The 22,277-nt window shown below is 45.9% G+C and overlaps 1 protein-coding gene and 1 non-coding gene across 2 annotated transcripts in view; both read right to left on the reverse strand.

Annotated features, from left to right (window-relative positions):
- The window catches only part of CDH26 (cadherin 26), a 50,321-nt gene that overhangs the window by 21,327 nt on the left and 6,717 nt on the right, over positions 1-22,277 (reverse strand). Inside the window, exons 3-8 of the mRNA XM_055304594.1 lie at positions 14,214-14,270; positions 12,647-12,751; positions 10,752-10,913; positions 3,590-3,737; positions 1,834-2,000; positions 1,509-1,637 (exon numbers count right to left, since the gene is read on the reverse strand). Of these exons, the coding sequence (XP_055160569.1) occupies positions 1,509-1,637; positions 1,834-2,000; positions 3,590-3,737; positions 10,752-10,913; positions 12,647-12,751; positions 14,214-14,270 (768 nt within the window). The remainder of the gene's footprint in view (positions 1-1,508; positions 1,638-1,833; positions 2,001-3,589; positions 3,738-10,751; positions 10,914-12,646; positions 12,752-14,213; positions 14,271-22,277) is intronic.
- On the reverse strand, positions 5,845-5,951 carry LOC129498749 (U6 spliceosomal RNA). The gene has a single exon (XR_008662196.1). It is a non-coding gene; the product is annotated as a U6 spliceosomal RNA (small nuclear RNA).

Below are 22,277 nucleotides of genomic sequence, written 5' to 3' on the forward strand. Positions count from 1 at the left end.
TTTGTCTATACAAATTTAGATTTTTTTAAAATGATACTTTTTAAAAATAATTGTTTGGAGCATTTATTAATATTCAACAAAGGCTCCAATGTGCCAGATTCTATCTTAGTTGCTATGAACAGGATCAGCAAAACTCCATCCTTGGGGAGCAGATGATGAAGCGAGTGTGTGTGTGTGTGTGTGTTGGGTTGGAACAAGGAGGGAGTGGGTACTGTGTTAGGGATTTAACTAGGTCATCAGGAAAGTCTTGTTGAGAGATATCAGGAGAAAGAAGCAAAATGGATATTTAAAAAAAAAACTGTATGTCAGAAAGGGAGACAGAACATGAGAGACTCCTAACTCTGGGAAACGAACAAGGGGTGGTGGAAAGGGAGGTGGGCAGGGGGTGGGGCAGGGGGTGGGGGTGACTGGGTGATGGGCACTGAGGGGGGCACTTGATGGGATAAGCACTGGGTGTTATGCTATATGTTGGCAAATTGAACTCCAATTAAAAAATATGTTAAAAAAACTGCATATGAAGGAGCAAAAATATACAAAACAGGAAACAAATCCTGAGTGTTGTTAGTAATCTTGCATATCTCAAGTGGTGTGGCATTTCCAGATGATCTGGAAACAGCGGGTTTTGGTGCTTTCTTTAAGCCCAGGGAACGGTAGCATGTGAAATCCCATATGGAACCCTGATATACATAATCAGGTGGGCTGAGAAAGCCACAGCCAGAGCCCACCTGCTCATCTTCCCTACTCTAGAGCTCCAATGTTGTGTGAAGAGCTCAGGTCTAGATTCTCCCCTGGGGCTGAACCTGCCCCTCAGGGGACATTGGGCAATGTCTGACATTTTTGGCTGTCACAACTGGGAGGTGCCTGGGCACCTAGTGGGAAGAGGTCAGAGATGATGTTAAACACCCTCCAGTGCACTGGGCAGTCTCCACTGACCCTACAACAAATCTCTCAGTCCCCATTAATAATGTGGGATTGAGCGACACTTGGGTGGCTCAGTGGTTGAGCGTCTACCTTCGGCTCAGGTCGTGACCCTGGGGTCCTGGGATTGAGTCCTGTATCGGGGTCCTCTGCTTCTCCCTCTGCCCATGTCTCTGCCTCTCTCTGTGTGTCTCTCATGAATAAATAAATAAGGTCATTTTAAAAAAATAGTGTGGAAGTGAGAAACTTCAATGTAGAATGAGCACGGATTCTCTATCCTCCCAATGCCTCAGTGTTCTTGTCTGTAAAACAAGGAAATCATGTGCTAGTCCCAACAATTGAAAATGAAAGCATGCATGTAAGGTTCTGAGCACAGTTTCTGGCACAAAACAGTTAAGAAACGTACGCTGCCAAGTCTATTATTAAATGCTTTTGTATCAGTACGGTTGATGTCTTCATCTAGTTTACGTTATTTTGGAGAATAACATGTAACGTGGGTGCCTGCTGAGAACTCCCTCAGCAGAACCAAGCCCAGGACTCAGGGCCATTTACATGGGGACTTGGCATTTGAGACAGTGCAGGTGCCTTACGTTGTCCTGGATAAATGTGGGCATGTGGTTGTTGCCTTCTTGCACAGCAACATGAACGGTGGCCGTGGATGTCAAGGATGGTTCTCCAAAATCCCTCGCTCCAATTAGTAGTGTAAACTGTGGAGCAGTCTGTGTGGGAAGGAAAAGAGCAGTCACTCCCTTCAAATACAGCAAAGAGAAGTATTAATAAAGTAATAATCCATTACAGCAATTTCAATACCAAGGCTAGCCACGGAGGGGTTTCCACTACAACCATAAATCCTAAGTCTGGAGCTCAGAGATAGAGAATACATTTCATTTTTTTTAATAATAAAATTCACATTACCTCATAATCTAAGCATCCTGAGAGTCCTATTTCTCCGCTAATATGGTCAATCTGGAAGCCACTTTCTTTCAGTAATGGCGTTTGAGAAATAAGGAAATAAAAGACTTGAGAATTTGGAGTATTTTCTTCATCCAAATCCACTGTTACCATCTGGAAAATAGGTTGACCTGGAAAGAATTGTTTTAACAGTTAATATTGAACAAAAGCAGCCTATCAAACCAGCAGAATGACGAGTCTTTGCTAAATGGCATTGAGGCATACACCGGAATGGATTAAACATTTAAATATAAAATCAAACTGTAGACATACTATAAAAAACAAAGAGGAATATTTAAATAGTCACAAGAACTTTCTAATCATGGTTGCAAATGCCAAAGACATAAAAGACATGATAGATCAGACTGATTTATGAATGTGTGCCAAAAAGAACTATAAACAAAATTTAAAAAGAAGCAATAAACCAGGAAAACACACTTCAAGTATACGTGGCAGGCATAAACATTTTTAATACAGGATAAAAAGGTGAAAATCAAGAGAAAAATGACAACCACACGAACAGAAATGGACAAGAAACCTATCAACATGGGCAGCACTTCATAATCAAGGATGAGCCCCCTGCCAGGCCCCCTCAGACATCGTAGGTGAGTAAAGTGGAGCACTTAAATTGTGTATGTGGTCAGAACCAGCCATTCTACTTCTCTAAATTTATGCCAAGTAAATAATGTTTCAGTGGGACACAGATTTAGCTCAAATATATTCACTGAAGCATATTTTGTGAAGATAACAAAAAGTAGGAACAACTCATAAATGTCTAACAATAGGAGATTAGTTAAAAAAAAACACCTAAAGTACGTCCATGAAATAAAATACTACGCAATAGGATGCTGTAGGGGAACGCTGTTAGGTTACGAAGAGTAAAACTGCACTTTTAGAAAAGATAGCTCATAAATATACACATATGAAAAAGCACACCTGTGCATTTGTAAATATCTAATACAGACCCATATGCATTTTGCACAAGGATAAAGATAAAAAATGTATGCACATATATTAATGTGCATTTGTAGTTATATATAAAAATCTGGGAATATGTACCCATAGATACATACACGGTGTGTGTACACGCACGGACATATAAAATGCAAAGACAAATATTGAAAGACTATAAAACATTAATGGTACTTATCTCTAATTGGAAGTATTAAATATGCTTTCTATTTCGGTCTTTTTTTTTTTTTTTCGGTCTTAATGCCTTGGAATTTCCCAAATTTTCTAAAGACTATTTTGTGAAAAAAAAAAAAAAAGACTATTTTGTGAAATAAATGAAGCTGTTTTGTTATTAAAATAGATGCATCTTCTAATGAGAGTGGTTTGGATTTAAAGACTCACAGAATCTGTAGCTCAGAAACTTTAGATGGCATCTCGTTGCCATTTTACAGGTGACAAATTTACAGAGATATTCGGGCACGCACCGCTCAGCTCTGCCTTTCCCCTTCAGTGCATCTGAGTTATTTTAGATTGCTCTTTACATGTCAGCTCTTCCAACAGACACAATTTGCACCTCATATTATTGCCAATACAAAGTGAGGCTTTCAGACCTGGCATTTTGCTTGAATCCAGGATCTGTGATCTTCAGGGTGTGAACAGTAAAATCTCCCCCTAAAGACAAGTAGGATCGAGTACCGCATTGAAATTAAAGCAAGAAAACTGTTCTGGACGAGAGAGGAGAGGAAGCCCTGCTGCCCCCACCGCACACCTGCAGGGTGGGTCTCCTGCACAGTGATGTTAAATTCCTTCTTAGGAAACTGGGGTGCATGATCGTTTGTATCACGGATCCTGATGTTGAAAATCAAGGAATTATCCACGATTTCTCTGGTTAAGCGATCCACGACATTGAAATGCACCTAGGAAGCAGAGGGAACCGTGTTAATGTTGCAGGATCATTTATCTGATGGCACGAATCAGATCATCGTCAATCTCATGCTGTCCTTTGCCCCGTGACCCCAGGGACCGAGGTCCTTGCTGGCATGGGCGAGCCGCTCAGTAAACCTCTGGGGACCAGCCAATGGCCTGACTTGAGAAGTACATCACTAGTTCTGACCAGGTTCTAATCTCAGTTTTTCCACCTGGGTAAATGCAGGCAAGTTGCTCAGGAGCCTTGGTTGCTCTACGGGGTCAGGGCTGTCATGAGAAATGCAAGTGCTAATCAATACTGCGAAACACTGCGGAGAGCAGACATTTGAAAGTTTTGGGGAAAGGGAACATTTAAAGTAACTAGCACAGCTGTTGACATGTCGTGGGTCCTTAGGTGGTTACTCCTGTCACTTCTGTGCTTGAATGAGGAGGGTCTGCTTGTCTCAAACATTCAATGGGAAGTCTTTCCTCACAAAAGATCTCAAAGCAATACTTTAGGCTTCTAGCTTTAGTTTCTTAAGAACCCTTTTAAAAAAGGAGCAAATAGGGGCACCTGGGGGCTCAGTCAGTTAACATCAGACTCTGGTTTCGTCTCAGCTCACAATCTCAGGGTCGGGTCCAGTCCCACGTGGGGCTTCCCCATCAGCAGAGTCTGCTTGAGATTCTCTCCCTTGGCCCCCCTCCCCACTCACATTCACATGTCCCTCTCTCTCTCAAATAAATAAATCTTTAAAAAGGAGCAAATTAAATTCAGACAGAAAGAAGGAAACAATAAAGATAAACACATATATCCATAAAGTTCAAAATAGCAAAACAGAGTAAAAAAAAAAATCAAAAGCTGGTTTAACTTCCCATATAAAATTTGGGATCAGCTTGTTGAGATCTATAAAATGTTCCACTAGTCTTTTGATTAGTCTTGCACTAAATTTATAGGTAAATTTGGAAAGAATTAGCCCCTTAATATTCAATCTTTCAATCCATAAACACAGTCTGTCTTTTCATTCATTTAGATCTTCCTTGGTATCTTTCATCAGCATTTCATAGCTTTGAGTGAACAGGTCCTGCACAGTTTTCAGGTTTATGCCTAAGCACTTCACTTGTTTTGGTGATATTATAAATGATACTGTTTTTAAAATATTGATTTTGAAGTATTCATCACTGGTAGATAAAAATACAATTGATTTTTATATATTAACTTTATTTCCTGGAACTTTGCTAAAAAATTGATTTTCAAATGTTAAGGATAGGCAAAGGCTTTGAACAGACACTATTTCTCTGGAGAAGATACACAGATAGCAGATAATTCCTCCTTCCTTTGGTGGTTTCTTACAGAACTAAACATCCTCTTACCATGCAAACCAGCAATCAGGTTCCTTGGTATTTATGCAAAAGAGTCAAATACTTATGACCACACAAAAACCTGCACACAGACGTCTAAAGTGGCTTTGTTCATAGTCATGAAACATTGAAGCAACCAAGATGCCCTTCACTAGGTGAATGGATGAACCGTGGTCCATCCAGACAGTGGAATATTAGCCAGCACTAAAAAGACATGATCTTCAGTGCACATGGCTAAGCGAGAGGGTTCAAGCCGAACAGGCTACGTACACACTGTACAATTCCAACCATACGACATCCTGGAAGAGGCAAAAGTATGAAGACAGTAAAAGGATCACAGTTGCCAAGGGCTCAGAAAGGAGGGGATGGATGGATAATGAGGAGCTCAGGGAAATTTAGGGCAGTCCAAATACTCTGTGTGATACTATAAGGGTAGATACCTGTCATATGCATTTGCCCACACCCATAGAACGTGCAGCACTGAAAGTGAGCCCTAATGCCAACTATGGGCTTTGTTAATAATAATGCATCCTACTGGCTCATCCAGGGTCATAAACGTTACTGCACCAGTGCAGGACATTCATGAGAGAGGATACTGTGTGGGGCAGGGGGTGGGGAGGGAGAGGGGTCAGGCATTCTGTACTGTTCATTCTCCTCTTCTGTAGACCCAAGACAGCTCTAAAAATCTATTCTTTTTAAAAAGTCTCTACTTACACAATAATGAGTGGGCAACCATATGTGTTATTTATTTTTATTTTTCTAAATATGGAATGCCTCACAAATTTACATGCCATCCTTGAGCAGGGGCCGTGCTTATCTTCTCTGTATCATTCTAATTTTAGTCTATGTACTGCCAAAGTGAGCACTATATATATATATATATATATATATATATATATATATATATATATGTTTTTAAAAAAGATTTATCTGAGAGAGCACGCATGCCAGAGGGGGGAGTGGCAGGGACAGGGACAGAGGGAGAGAGAATCACAAGCTGACTTCCCACTGAGCTCAGAGCCTGACATGGGGCTCCCTCCCAGGACCCTGAGATCATGACCTGAGCTGAAACCAAGAATCAGACGCTTGACCCACGGAACCACCCGGCACCCACTTGCTGCTGAATTTCTGTAGCTCTAGGATAAACAATGATTTTATTTGTTGAAAGCTGCAAAGATTGTGGGGAGTCAGTGGTGAAATAGAAGAAGTTCAGGGAAGGGAGCGGGCCAGGGTGACGTGTGGAGGAGCTGTCAGGGCACACGCCCACCCACTACAGGAGCGGTGGCTTCTCCAGGGCAGCCTGGTTGCAGGTGCAGGTGCAGAGCCGACTGCGGGATGCTGAGCGAGCACAGGGTTCCTTCCAGGAGAAGCGGTTTCAGTGAGGCCCAGGACTGGGCTCCTACACCAATCACCTCCTTCCTTCCTCGCAGAGAAGCCCCAGAGGGAGGCGGTCCTGGAGCCCCACTGGGCGTCACTGCACGGTCCCTGGCTGCGCCCTCGGCACAGCCCAGCTTCAAATGCAAGTAGGTGTAGACCTGACTACAGCACTGGCCTGTTCCTCAGCGCTCCCATCCACAGCCACGCAGGGCCCGGAGCAGGTGGCTTCACCAGCCAGGGTCCCAGCACCTCGGCAGCCTCGGGCAGCAATCTCTCCAGCCCTGTCCCCAGAGAGCACAAGGTCTCTGCTGCACACCCTGCCTGGGCCTCTTGCCCGTGGACTTGGGGCATCCACCGTGGCGGTCCCACCAGGCGTCCCACAGCAGTGGCCTGGGCCCCAGGCTCTCCCGGTTCAGCTGTCTCCTCTTCCCTCAACACCACTGAGCTAGTCTGCTCCCAGGAATCCAACATACATTTTTACATTTCTGCACAAGCAAATCGGCCTTCTCACACACCATTTCCACATGCTCTTCCATAATTTATGACTGCGCTGGCAACTCTGCTCCCTAATCATGCGGACTTCTGGCTCCGACACAGCGCCAACTGTAGTCCTTCCACTTAAAAATAAGAACCACGTTTGTTTTATGTTTATTATTTTATATTCCATCTATTATCCTAAAAGCTACATCTGAGACCGTCAGTTCTGTAAGATGCCTGAGAGGCGTAAGTGCTGTTTATTCTTTGTCAAGATGCTAAGAATTTCCAGGGACTCAAAATCGCAATGGAGAAGGGAAATGTCATGGATATTTTCTGCACTTGGAAAGGGTTTTCAGCCTTTTGTTATGGCCTTAAGATTTAGATTCCCGGGTGGCCCACCATAGTGCAGTGACATGGTGGAGGGGCACGTGACCCCTGAAATGACACACGCAGGATGTGTACTCCTAGTCACAGGCAAGCACATGCAAGTATCTTAAATGCCGAACACACAAGACAAAGTCACTTGTACGTATAGGTTTCAAGTAGGCAAAGCTGAGTGCGTTGGCATATAGACCCACAGATGATTATTTCAAGGAATACAAAAGAAAAAATTTCCTGAGTGTGTTTGTAGCCTATGAAATTGAGCAGATTTTGATATAAACAGATGAGATTCCTACATAGAAAAAATCAGGCTTTTCCCCTTCCCAGCTATGTCTTACATCTTCAGGCGCTTCTTGGCTGCTGTCCCTACATTCTTGTAGGTTTATGGAATTAACAAGAAATCAGCGCCACCCACCCCTCAACCTCCCAAACACAAGTTTTTACATGTTTTGGCTAATTCTTGTGACTCCTTCACTACCCCCAAGAGCACAGCGGTGCTCCTGGGAATGTCTGTTGGCCAACACTTGGGCTGACTTCGCTTCTAATACATCCTGGCTTTGTGAGCCGCCAAGACCCGGTAGCAAGCATCCTTCTGCAGAAGCAGATGGCTGAGCTGGAATGCCCAGCTCGTGTGGTGTTTCTGTAACACTTGCTTAACCTCCTTTTTGTGGCTGGTCACCCTTCTCAGCAGCCTGTGTCTGGTCTTCCTAGAGAGTATGTTAACCCCTGCATGTTTGTTTTCTATATCCGCTGTGATGACTGGGTGCCTTACAACCAAACGAGTTCTCTCATACTTCTGGAGACTAGAATCCCAGTTGGGGTCAGCAGGCTTGGTTCCCTCTGGAGACTCTAAGGGGAAATCTGTTTCAAGCCTCTCCTCTGGCTGCTGGGGGCTGCCAACAGTCCTGGTGTCCTCCGCCAGGATGAATGCGTCACCCCAGTCTTTGTCTCCAGCCTTCTCCTCCCTGTCTTTCTCTGTGCGACCCAAATTCCCCTCCCTTGACAAGGATGCCAGTCACCAGATTAGGGCCCACCCTAATCCAGTATGGCCTCATCTTAATTTGATGACACCTGCAAAGATCCTGTATCCAAATAAGGTCATATAGACAGGTACCAGGGGTAGGGCTTGAACCTATCTTTTTTGGAAGATACAATTCAACCCACAACAGTCTGGAAGCAGAGACAACATTCTGCTGTGCTCACTCATCCACATAATCACCTGGAAACCTACCTACTATGTGCAGAGCCCTCTTCCTGACTCAGGAAATGGCAGTCAGTACGAAACTCCTCGCTCTTAGAACTTGCATTCCAGTGGGGAGACTGAGCACCCACAGGGAACCAAACACGTTTCAGGTATACAGTGCAGGTGATGAAAAGTAATAAGAAGACAGTAAACCAGGGTCATGAGACAGAGAGCCTCGGGGTGGGGCATGCCTCCAAACCCCACCCTGTGTCTTCTCTCATGGATGTTCACAGCCAACCAAGAAGCCAACTAGCAAGTGATCGTAGAATTTGGTAGAAAAGCATGGCTGTGATAACTCCTGGGGGATGGGATGGTGGGCTTGATCTCACCCAGCAGGTCCAAGCACAGGGTTTGGAAATCCTGTCGGAGTAGAACCTGTGGGGACACCGCTCATGTTCTCACATTTTCTCTGCTTGTTCTAACTGTTCCCTGGGGCCTCCTGGCCCTTGACATGCCAAGCTTTCCCATTTGGGCCTCACATGTAAGAAAACACTCTTATGGATTTGGCTTAGATATTATCAGCTTCCAGGAAAAAGTCTCATCTTAAACCTTGTGAAAACCAACCCTTGATACGTCAGTAAAGATGTTAAAAGCAAACAACAGCAACCAAAAAACAACAGCAACCAAAAAACAACAGCGAAACAAGGACCATAAGCACAATATATTTTGTCCAGTCCTTGCACGAGTCAGGCTCACCCTCTGGCCCTCCACACTCAGCACGTGGCCGCCGGGGGCCAGCGGCAGCACCCTGTCCTGGGAGCTTGCTGGAGATGCAGAGTCCCGGGCTCCACCCTGATGTTCTGATGCAAAATCCTCATTTTCACAGATCCCTCGGTGATCTGTTTTTGCTCACTCAAGATTTAGTAGGGCTGCCCCAGGGCCCAACTACCTATGACCACTCTATATTCCTTCTGTTTGACAGACACTGCCAATTCACCCGATGGGGCAAGGGTTTCCATAAATATAGTGAAGACCAGCAGAGTCGTCTCTGCATGACTTTTGGAGTTTGGGGAGCATTCCTGACTATTTAAAAATTAGAGTTTCAGGGCAGCCCCTGTGGCTCAGCGGTTCAGCGCTGCCTTCAGCCCAGGGCATGATCCTGGAGACCCGGGATCGAGTCCCACATCGAGCTCCCTGAATGGAGCCTACTTGTCCTTCTGCCTGTGTCTCTGCCTCTCTCTCTCTCTGTGTGTGTCTCTCATGAATAAATAAATAAAATCTTTTTTAAAAAATTAGAGTTTCAGAGCCCACCAATGAATGAGATAAGGGCATATATTTTATTATGTATGTAAATATTTTAAGGTCATTGGAGAAAATGTATATAAATTACTTCTTTCAGATGTTCTTTCTCACCCGGAAGGAGCCAATGTACAGCTGAGCAGTCCTGAGAACCAAGCTCAGTTTCCAGCAGAAGCCAAAACAACAAAGGCTAGCATCGTATGCATCCCCTGTAAGGTGAAGCTGGTAGCCTAATATACTACCAACATTTTTTTCCCTTGTTTAGAACCTGATTTCTTTCTCTTTTTTTAAGATTTTATTTATTTATTCATGAGAAACACAGAGAGAGAGGCAGAGACACAGGCAGAAGGAGAAGCAGGCTCCCCGCGGGGGGGCCCGATACGGGACTCAACCCTAGGACCCCAGGATTACAACCTGAATCGAAGGCAGACTCTCAACTGCTGAGCCACCCAGGCATCCCTAGAACCTGGATTTCAAATTCATAGTAGACCACGGTGTTGGGGTTATGAGACCCTGAAGAACACATGGACACAAGAAGAAATCGCCACCAGGTTCATAATTGCTCATTCATCAGTTATTAGGGTCTGCTTGTAGCTTCTGCCTACATATTCCAACCATGATACACCAAAAAACAAATTAGCTCATTTTATAAACATTCTCTAGCCCTACCCCCAAATGCTTTCAGGTATCCTGATCATGCTTGCAATCCTGTCATTAGAAGGAAGATCTGTAGCAGCTCACATACATCATCACAGAGACCAGAAGTTTCTAAGAACATTATAAAATTAGCCTCTCTGCCCATGCACACTTTTAAGGCTTACCACAGCGTGTAATAGGCAGCCTCCTAGGACCTGGCGTGTGGGCAGCTTAACTAATGCTTGCCGAATACAATATTCCTGCAGCAGCTTTACAATAAACCCAAGCCTAGAAAATATCAAAATTTTGGTACCATAAAAGACGGCGTTGTCTCTCGATCAACAGGGCGGTGAACATACACTCTTCCATTCCTGTGATCTTCTATAGAAAACAAACCAATCTCTGGATGTTTGTCCACACCAGGTCCACTGATTACATACATTAATGACATGTTATGGGATATATCATTGAACAGCTGAAAGGGAAAAAAAAAAGCAGGGGGGTGGGGAGGAAAAAAAGAATGAGAATAAACCACAAGGCACACAAAACAGCAAGTCTAGGATTCAAAGGCATTTTTAAAGCACCGTACCTGGCAATCGCTCACCTGAGGGTCTATCCGAAAGAAACAGAAAGACATGCAGAGATGCAGGAACATTTGTCACAGTGAGCAGAGTGTGGGAAGGACGTACGTGTCCCTCCCCAGGGAGAGAATCCTAGTGTGGGACCCCGTTCCTGGGGCGTGGGTCCCCAGTCCTCAGCACTTGCAGGCCCTGCCCCAGAAAGGGGACGGTGCCTCACTGTTAAACCACAAAGGCAACCTGAAGAGCAACATGCATGGGGCGATCCCAGTCTTTCAACAGGGACTCATGTTGGTGAGACTACAGGGAAATGTCTGGAAGAGTACGTACCGATATGTTCATACTGATGATCCCCGCAGGGAGAGGGGAGCAATACCCGTGCAGCTAACATTTGGAAAGGGCCTAGAATGAGCCAGCCTACTACATGCCCTACTTGCCTGAGCCTACTTAATCTTTAGAACAAGGCTGTAATGTAGGTACTGCACGGGCGGGGCCCTGCAAGGACAGGACTCCAGCAGGAAGGCTGTGGTGCGTCCGCGGTAGGAGCCCACCGGGGCTCCCCGACTCTTGGGAGCGGACAGTGGTAGCCACTGAGCCTTGAAAACTTTCTGTAGGTTTTTCTGTCTACAGCAGTCATCTACTATTTTTATGAACACTGCAAGAATACAGATTGTGTTCATTTTTCCTCCAGAAGTCATAGGATGTCAGAGCTGTAGGCACCTAGTCCCCAGTACCTAATTCACAGGCCAGGAGTGTCGTGGAAAGGAATGACGTGGGCCACGTGCAAAAACTCCCGCATCGCAGCCCCGCCACATGCCGGCTCGGGTGCCTCGGCTGGGAGGGAGGGAGGGAGGGAGGGAGGGAGGTTACAGGGAGGCGTGGGGCCTGTGGAAAACCAAGCCGCATCCAGTTGTTGCCATGTGGGGAATGTCGGCTCTGTGGGGGCAGATCTTCCAGCTTTCAGAAAACCTCAAGAAGCATAAGAATTTCTAATATGATCTTCCTATTGTTTCCATCTTTTTTTGTTGTGGTTAAATGCACACGACATCAAATTTACCACCGTCATCATCTTTCAGTGTGCAGCCACGCAGTACGAAGCACACTCACGCTGTCGTGTGGCCGCCACCACCATCCGTGTCCAGAGCTCTTTTCCTCTTACCAAACTGACGCTCTGTCCCCATCAAGTGATAAGGCCCCGTGACCTCCTCCCCAACAGCCCCGCCAGCCACTGTTTTACATTCCATTTACTTATTTTTTAATCTCCCTATTTCCCCCACTTCCCAGTCTCTGGTAACTCCAATCTCCTTATTTTTAAATAATATGTTTTGGGGTTTTTTTAAAGACTTTGCATGGGCCAAATAAATCAGGCCAGCAGGCTGGAATGGAGGAGCCCGTTGATACAGGTGACTGATGTTCTCAGCACATGTTCACATGAAGTGACCTGCCCGAAGGCCCCTAGTCATGTAGAGGTAGAGCGGGTTCTAGAGCCTAGTCCAGCGTTCCTCCTACCATAACGTTCCCCCACCCCGACTGGCCTCCCTAACACGTAGCCTTTTGAAAGGCTTGAGACTTAGTCCTCCTGCCGAAGGGGACATGCCTCATCAGAGACAGTGGCAGGGGCCTTCCTTACCTCACCAACAAGTTTGGGAAAGGGCCCTTGGTCTTCCTCCTCCAGTTCCAGAGTGGTAATAATCCATCTTCTCTTGGACCGCCGTAGGGGCCGGTGGCTCTCTCCCTGAAATTATACGACGACCATGAGGGTGACAGCGGTAGCGATGTAGCAGGCACAAACTGGCACCTGATTTGCTTGATATCCCTTGTCCTCACAACAGCCTCCGATGCTTAGAAACTAAAAGTGCCTGATTTCTTAACAACTGTAGAGTTGTTTCTAGACCGTGGGGCATGGGCCACCCACTGATTTTACATGGATCGTGAGGTCATTTTAGCGGCTATGCAGACGTAACATTAAAGATCATTGCCTACTCTGCCAACACCGTCCCATGGCAGACATGCACACAGCTGCTGAATGAGTGAGAAAGTTACTCCCTCCTATTTCTCTTTCTGAAATACTTGATGAGAATGTCTCCATTCAGTACTGATAGGTCTTTAATGCCTCTTTATCTTCTACTGTCCCTTCTAACAGGAAAAGACTCAGACTCAGAGATTTGTCAGGTGAGAGACCATAGATCGAGTTTAACCACATATTTATTACAAGCCAAGCTGCTTTCTAGCCACATTGATTTTTATCCACAAACATGTAAGCCTTTTCAAAAATTATAGTTAACTCTTGAACAATGTGGGGTTGGGGCACTGCCCCCTGGGGCAGCCAAATATCCGTGTATAACCTTTGACTCCCCCAAAACTTCACTATTAACAGCCTCCTGTTGACCAGAAGCCTTATTGATAACATCAGCAGTCGGTTAACGCACACTAGGTATGTTGTGTGTATTATATGACCTATTCTTACCATAAAGTCAGCTAGAGAAAAGACGATGTCATTAAGAAAATCATAAGGAAGAGAAAATACATTCACGGCACTGTCCTGCAAGAAATCTGCATATAAGTGGACCATGCACTTCAAACTCATGTTGTTCAAAGGTCAACTGTATTTAATTAGGAAATGAGTTGGGACGCCTGAGTGGCTCAGTGGTTGAGCGCCTGCCTACTTTGGCCTAGATGGTGATCCTGGAGTCCCGGGATGGAGACCCACACCGGGCTCCCTGCATGGAGCCTGCTTCTCCCTCTGTGTGTGTCTCTCATGAATTAATAAATAAAATCTTTTTTAAAAAATTAGGAAGTGAGTTGATCACAAGAACAAGATGAAGGAAGTATCTGTAAGGCGGCATGAGCTCCTAGCGAAGCGCGGCCACATCCCTGGGCAGTCCAAAGCTCACACGCTGGGGATTGTTAACTTTAATATATCTTAACTCTATGAAGAAGAAAAGAGTGTGGAGAAAGCTCTGGGCTAGCACTGTGTGGCTGATTTCTGATGTGCACAGATTGCTCATATCCTAGTAGACATAAAAGCATCCACTGCAGTTCTCTGACAGTCCCTTAAGATTCCGAAAGGCCACGTTTAGTTACTAATTTATTTTCTGAACATGGACCAAGAACTAAAAAACTTGAAATTGTGAAAGAATCTCTGAGTCAAGTTTGACCTCACTTGGCTTATGAAGAGAGTGACTTCCAAACCCCACCTGTGTTTGGTCAGTAAGATCATCCTTCTCTTGTTGGAAGCTGTTGACACCGTTGACCTTAAAAATAAAAATGACGTGAATTAGTAGGGAAAATACTTGTCAGACTCAGGTAGAAACTGCCTGAGGACACACACGTCTTCTAGAATGAGAGAAGAGGGGGAAAAAAAGAACTTTATTTGGTTTTGATAAATACAATTTCTTGTTCTTGACATCTCAGGTCATGCTTACTGCTTTTCCTCTGCAACTATAGGGGAACTAAGCAAAAGGAGTCTCGCAGTGCACCGCCGATACCAGCAACGTGTAAAACCAGTGTGCTGCTGTGACGGTGAGTAGCAAGCACAGTGGGAGAGCAAACTGTCTATTCGGGATGAGCACGGATGCATTTATGTCCCGTGTAGAAGAGCACCAGATGCTAACTGGTAGAGATTCAAGTGGGCTTTGTTTTTCCTGGGGTTTTTTTCCTTTTTTTTCTCTATTTTTAGACTTCATAAAATCAAGAAAACCATAGAACTTGTTACTTTTCATTCATATGATCATCGAGAATTATTTATTGATAATTTACATCTCAACAAACTTGCTGCCATTCCCCCCACCCCGCCCAAGAAAAAAGGCCACACACCTAGAGTGAGGCTGTTGGAATAGAGACAGGCTCTGCAGAGTATGTAGATCCAACACTGAACGAGCATGTGTGTGTGTGTGTGTGTGTGTGTGCACCTACAGCTCTGGTCCACTCATTTCACTACCGTCGAGTATTTCACTACATGAACAAAGGACAGTTCATTTATCCATCCTCCTGGGGATGGTTATTTAGATTATTTCCTGGTGTTTGCTATCACTTAAGGGAAAATTCTGTGTCAATACACATCCACACGCATAGAGGACGTTTCTGTGGAGCAGCAGGTTTCCAAGCGGGGCCCACTGGGGTCCCTGACGCTACCAGGGTCCACACAGCCAAATGCTTGCCGAGCCATACCAGAGCATCATTTGCCGATTTCACTGCATGACATTGGCACTGATGGGACAAATGACTGGGAAAGGCGGCGCCAGCAAGACCACCAGCATCCTGTATCTCCATGCTGTACCTGATACACGTATCTTCATCACCACACACACACACAAGAAGAAGAAGGAGGAAAGGAAAAGCCTGTTGCATTTAGGGATGAGGTAATGGATGAATTGACTTGATGCCTGAAGTCACTTGAGAACTGATGAAGCAGTAAAGGTCTTTAATGTTACTGCCCTGTACCACTGGGGCGCATGCATTTGTGGTATTCTGCGTGACCAGGTGAGAAGTATGCACAAAACCCCAGGCAACGCCCTGGACGGAGTAGAGTCCCGACAAAAGCACGTGGGTGATCATTGGAGTTGCCAGCTGAACAGGCTGGCAACAGCATTTTGCTTGGAAGATTGACTGACAAACTGTGTTGTTCAGTATTGGGCACTCGATAGACAGTTACTTTGATGGTAAACAAGTGAGCCTATCACTTTGAGAGAAATGGTGGATGGTGTCATGTTGCCAGTAATAAAATTGAAGCTTTCAAGCAAAAATTTAGAATTTTGGAAAACTTGTGTCTGCTACAATGGGCTTGATAGCTTCCAATTTTTTCTGATGATATGTGGAGATATTAACGAGTGTGATTTTCTGATTTTGCAGAATGAAATAATGTCAGCATTTGGAAGACCTACATAACTCAATGAGACAAGAGTTTCCTTTTTGTAAAAAAGATGTTATTTATTTGTTTATGAGAGACACAGAGAGAGAGAGAGGCAGAGACACAGGCAGAGGGAGAAGCAGGCTCCATGCAGGGAGCCCGATGTGGGACTCGATCCCAGGACCCCGGGATCATGATCTAAGCCAAAGGCAGATGCTCAACCACTGAGCCACCCAGGCATCCCAAGACAAGAGTTTCCTAATGATTAATGCATGACATTCCAAAATCATGCCCAAGGAATGAGTATTTCATTCCTTCTTGCATTTAGGGATGAGTCATCCAAGATGCTGGGGCCTCTGCACTGAGAAAGAGTCATCCAAGACACAAGACACACCAGTGGTTTTGATGTAACAGAGCAAGAAAAGCTCATTAAGATGTATTCAGATTCCATGCAGCAGTCAATTGTTTAAAAATACCACTTGTCAAGTTTTGGTGTAATGTCAAAGAAGGATAACCACAAATCTGTCTAAGGCCAATCACACAGTCCTCCCTTTCCATATGCATATCTGTGTGAAGCCAGAATTTCTTCATGTCCTTTAACTAAACAACGTTTACAAGATTGAAAGAAGACTCAGAGAGGAGAATCCGGCTGTCTTCTTATGGAACAAGAGATCTGCAAGAATATAAAACAGTGCCACTCTTCACACTAAATGGAATTTTTTTTTAAAGTATCGTTATTTTTCATAAGAGCGTGTGACATATACTCACATGTACTGGGTTTATTATGATCTTTAATGAACCAAGAAAAGCTTACGATGTCCCAGTCTTAATATCTAATATGGTAAATCACAGTAAACATAACCCACATAAGGACTAGCTCTTCGGGCTCTCAGTAATGTGACGAGCATGAAGGCATCCTGAGAGCAAACCATCAGATGACGGCTACTCTAGGATTTCTGCCTCAGGCTCCGGGACATGGTGAGTGATTGTGACCCCACCCTCAGCCCTGGTGGCTTTGCACCAGGAGGGTCCGCCCTTGCTGCCGGCCACACCGCTGCCCGATGGACTGCGTGTTAGCGGTTTCACAGAAAACGAACATTCTTTATGCGTCCTTCCTCCGTGGCCAGCCTCCCTCCTTGTCTGGGGTGGACATCACCCGCTTGTCTTGTTTCATTAACGTCAAAGACAATGATATTTGTTCCCTGCTACACACTAGATTTTTATTTACTCAAAGGGAAAGAATGTTTAAAGTCTTGGCATTCCAAAATCTCAAACGTTGATTCATTCAGACACTGAATGCTTCTTGATTCGTGTTGACGGTTTTAAATTAAGGGCCTAACCAGGTATATGATCTTAAAATGGAGGGAAAATCACAGTTCTTGCAAAAGAATGAAGAAATTCATTCCATTACTAACACAAGTCTATTCCCAGGTGGGCAAAAAGGAATAGGGAAAGGTTTGACCTCGTTCCTGGCCTCAGTGTCCCCTTCTGTGAGTGAGGGCATGAGACAGGGTGTCTTTATGGGTCCTTTCTACATACAGGCTCTGTGCCTTCCACTCACTCTGGCAGCACTTGAATGGCTCAGCCAATAGCCACCTGAGAGCCGTGAGCGCCTAGGTTTGTGCACCTGACACTGTGTGTTTCACGACCCCCCTCCACGCTCACCTCAGAAATTGTGCGATCTTGTCTGGCTGTTGCAGGCAGACCAGAAAAGAGTTACATTTGCCTAAATGACTTTGTAAGTGTGCTTCCTGTATTCCCCATCCTTGCCAATTGTAGGCAGTTGGTCCAAAGAGGACACCATTTAAAAGATACACATCATGTTTCTATAATGTGAGGGAGAAAACTTTCTAGAGGCTGGTGTCTCTGGCTACAGTGTCCACCAAATGCTGTGTGGCAGGTGGGCATTTGATTGCAAGAGTCACACACACATCACCTGACAGGCGGTGCTAGGCGTGGGGACGTGGAACCAGTAATGTCCAGGCTGGCCTTGTCAGGTAGCTATGGCATCGCTGGAGGGAAGTAACCTAGGTGCATGGGAGGCTTTGTGTCTGCAGAGGGTGCTAAAGAACTGAGGAGCCTGCATGGAAATAACTCTTTTTTTCATTGCAAATTTGCAAATTCTTTTTTTTTTCATTGCAAATTTGCATTCGAGAATTTTTTTTAAAAGACGTATAATTGGCGAACGCCGTTGTATTAGCTTCAGGTACGCAACATGAGGGTTTGTTATTTGTACATATTGCGAAATGCTTGCCACAAGACGTCTACTTAGCATCTGCCAATACACACAGTTAAAGCATTATTTTTCTTGTGATGAGAACTTTCAAGGTTTACTCTCTTAGCAACTTGCAAATATGCAAAACTGTCTGATGAACTCTAGTGCCCTGCTGTACCTTTCCGCTGTTTGAAGGCATCCAGTTTGTGGCACTTTGCCACGCGGCCCTCGTTGCTTAGTCTCCTGCTCAAATATATTCTCTCTACAGAAGCTCAGGCGATCTTTAAAAGTGCAGACTGCATCATGTCGGCGGGTCCCCAGGGCTCTTAGGACATCCCTCCGAGTGCCCAGCTTCCCCTGACACACCATCCCTCACCTTCTGCAATCCACTCACTGTTGCTCCTAAATCGGGGCTCAGCAAGTTAATCACTGATGCTAACAGTTTTTTAAAGATAAGCCGATTTGGGATCTTCAGGGTTAAAAAAAAAAATCAACAATGATGACATAACAGACTTTGCTCACCAGCGATTTCTTCCTCTGGTCTTGGTAGTGGAGCATTCATGAGCCCTCAGGACCAGAAGTTCCCATAGGAGGAGAACAGGGCTCCCCTTATGCGACTTACTGTTGAATCGGACTCCCAAGAGCAAAACCCGCAGTAGAGCCCCAACTCTGTCGCTTGCTCTGTGTCCCCCAGACAGCAGGGGTGTGGTGGGGTTCCAGAGGAAGAACAGCGCTCCAGTGGAACGGGGAGCTCAGAGGGGGGCCAGTGGGCACCTGTTTGGGGTGTCACACATGGTTGTAGGCCAACTCTGGAGCCCACGTAGGAGTGGAAGGAATGGGTTAATTCGCAGCCAATTCAGCAAGTGACCGGCCACCTGCTGGGCAGGAAGCTCTTGCCCTGTTAAGGTACAGGATGGGGCTTGCTAAAAACACCTGGTTCCAGCACCTTCTTTCCTCTGCCTTGATCCACTGGAATGGGTATAAAGCTGCTTTCACCAAACCTTGAGTTGCCACCCACAGTCCACTCCCCACTGCCTGCCCCCACTCAACCCACCCTCAGACATGAGTCAGCTTGTCTGGGCTCTGTGCTAATACAACAGAGAAGAGGAAAACATACCCGTGTTTTCTGACCAGACCACTTAGGGGCAAGGGCAGGAGGAAGAGAAAGATGAGGACAGGGCCTGACGATTAAAACAGGCTATCAACAGGATTTGACAAAGTGGGAGATAAAATGAGAGTACTGTTTGACTAAGGACATTTAGAACTGGAAATGACAAAAAGGGACCAAGAAAATTCTCTAAGCACCGAGCAACTGGTGCCTAGTAAGATCCTCACGTGGGCAGCAGAGCTCCGCTAGAGCTCAGGGGATTTCCACCCATCCCCCCATTTTGCTTACTGTTCCATCCCCCATGTCCCACTCGGAGCAAATATCCGATAAAGAGTAGCAGCATGGGTGCCAGATGCATTGCCCACCATTTCACTGTGGCTAGAGAACCAGAAGGACACAGGCAGAGGGGCACACCGCCAAGCCCACCTTCACTCTTATGACCACCAGGATAAGGAAGAGCAAATATCAGCTCCGTTTTCAGATAAAGAAAATGAGGCTTAATGAGACCAAGGTAAAGCCATAAGGCCTAGGCCACCTCACAGGTCAGCTAAGTCTGAATGTCTCAGGGGGTATCCAGGCTTTGGGAGTTCTACAGCTCCTAAGGGGTCCACGTCCAGCCAAGGTGAGGATCAAGGTCAGTGGTCAGCCCAGAACCCCGCCGGCTATGAGCGAGCCGAGTTGGGATGCTAAGCAGCCCAGTCCAGACCTACAGGTGACCCTGGGCCAGCTACTACAGGAGAACTCAATGCAACAGCCTCATGATGGCGGAAAGCCATGGAGTGAGCGGCATGACAGGTGCACGCAATGGTGAGTCCCCTGTGGTCAGTACACATGCAACAAGCCCTTGTGTTTTCTGACCTTGATTCCATCTGGGCTGTGGCCAGGGGTTGGGGGGCAGAGGCATTAAGTCCTCCCACCCACCCTGAGGTTGCTCAGATTGTCTGTCACATACAGGCTGAGGTGTGAATAGAAGTACCCTTAGAAAGCTTGGATCACACAAATCTAAATGAAAATGGTGTGTACTGTATAAACCAGTTTAAGATGAGTCCCCTTAGTCCATCTCCACCACTCCCCAAACAGGTTGTGACCTAAACCCCTCCTTTGTATACATTCAGGAGCCCCACTGACGGTGCCCTGTTACAGGTGTATGCAGACCCCGGGCTCCCCACACACACACACACACACACACACACACACACACACACACACACACCTGCCCTTCTCTCGGGGTCTACCCAGAGCCCTCTTCTCCATCCCTTCCCGGCCCATCACCCCAGGAGGGGCACAGCCAACCAGAGCTGTGCCTTCAGTCCTGAGGCGGGCTCATGGCCCCCAGCCCAGTTCCGAGCACCTGCCCCAGCTCACCTGTAGCAGCAGCAGCAGCAGCAGCACTGAAAGCAGTGGCAACGAGAGGGACATGTGGCCATTGGAGCCCATGCCTGCAAGTCCCCCCAGATAGCCGGTGTCCCCCGCAGCCAGGCCTCAAATCCCCGATCACTTCCTTCCCAGCCCAAGCCTCCTGTTGCTCTGGAGGCACTTGACACCCTGGTCTCCTCTCTCCCCTCCTCTGGCCCTGACCGCACTTGCATTTATCAGAATGGGCTGGGCCAAGCCTTAAGCTTTAACCTCACAGTGACAACCAAGTTCCCAGGAAGGGAGTGGAGGGGAATTAAACATGCCCTGCCTCACGTGCACAGACGCGAGCTGGAACCCGACCCCAGGGGATTACCCCAGCCTGGGGAACAGGATGCCAGCACCTATGCTCTGTTTGTCTTTAGTTACGAGTCATGTGCTCCGTGATCTCTTTCTGAAGCAGGATATTTTAAGGGCTCTTCCCTATAACGCCTATGCTTTGGAAGGAAAGCAGTGGAAAAAGAGTCTAAGAAAGAGGAACTTTATTAAGGAGAGAAACCCAAGCACTTTCACTCTCCAGAGCTCTGACAATTTTCATCCCAGTCATGTCTCAGGGCTCTGTGCTTTATAGACCTTTCCTACCCAAATTTCTGCTAAGCTTAACTGACTCTGCCCTGTGACTTTGAGATTGATGGAGGATGGAGGGATGGAGATGGTGGGAGATTTGCGCCAAACTGGGGGTATTTGCCTTAGAATATCAGAAAACAGGATTCCTTGCACTCGACACTTAAGGTGGCAATGATTGAGTGTAAGACAAAATCAGAGATCCGTTAATCTAATCACTTGAACGGTGTACCTTGTTACCACATCACCTTGTTTAAAACAGCAAATAGTGAGCTCGGTGAGATGCCGCTGAACATTGTAATTTGAACACTTTATTATCTTAATCTGAATTAGTAGCTTATTATTGGAAAGAGTAACAAATGCAAATTTCAGGTCTCTAAATATTTACCCTGCATAAATAGAAACGGAAAAATAATAATCGAATTTCCTTTAAAAAAAAAAAAAAGGATCCCTGGGTGGCTCAGCGGTTTAGCGCCGCCTTCAACCCAGGGCGTGATCCTGGAGACCCGGGATCGAGTCCCACGTCGGGCTCCCTGCATGGATCCTGCTTCTCCCTCTGCCTGTGTCTCTGCCTCTGTGTGTGTGTGTGTGTATCATGAATAAATAAATAAAATCCTTTAAAAAATAATAATCAAATTTACATTTATGTGTCCATTATGATTATTTTCAAAGTGGGTATTTTTTTTCCGAGGGAGTCTACTGAAAATTTGATTAAGTTAGAATCTTTAATTCAGAGTTTACAGATCAGATCAGCTAAACCACGTTGAGTGTTTGTGGGAGGAAAAAAAGATGATGCAGGGCGGGGACCCCTTCCCTGAAGTGACATCAGGGGAGATGATATGGAGCAAGAAAGACAGCCCGCTGACCGGAGATCTGGAGAGGCGCTGGGGAGTGCTTCTGAAGGGTTCTACCTTGAGATTTGCTCTCAGTTGAAAGACATTGGTATTTTAAGATACTAGAAACAGCCCCATTTTCAACATCCTCAAACATTTAGAAGTAACCGAGCGAGAAGTCGGCTTCCCATAAGGCAGCCCTTCTCCCCTTTGGGCTGAGTGCTGCTGGCCTCACCTGCCGCAGCCCAGTCTCAGGTGAGCGTGAACTGGAAGCTGTCA

Source organism: Nyctereutes procyonoides, unplaced genomic scaffold (genome assembly GCF_905146905.1).
Source record: "Nyctereutes procyonoides isolate TBG_1078 unplaced genomic scaffold, NYPRO_anot_genome, whole genome shotgun sequence".
Classification (NCBI taxonomy): domain Eukaryota; kingdom Metazoa; phylum Chordata; class Mammalia; order Carnivora; family Canidae; genus Nyctereutes; species Nyctereutes procyonoides.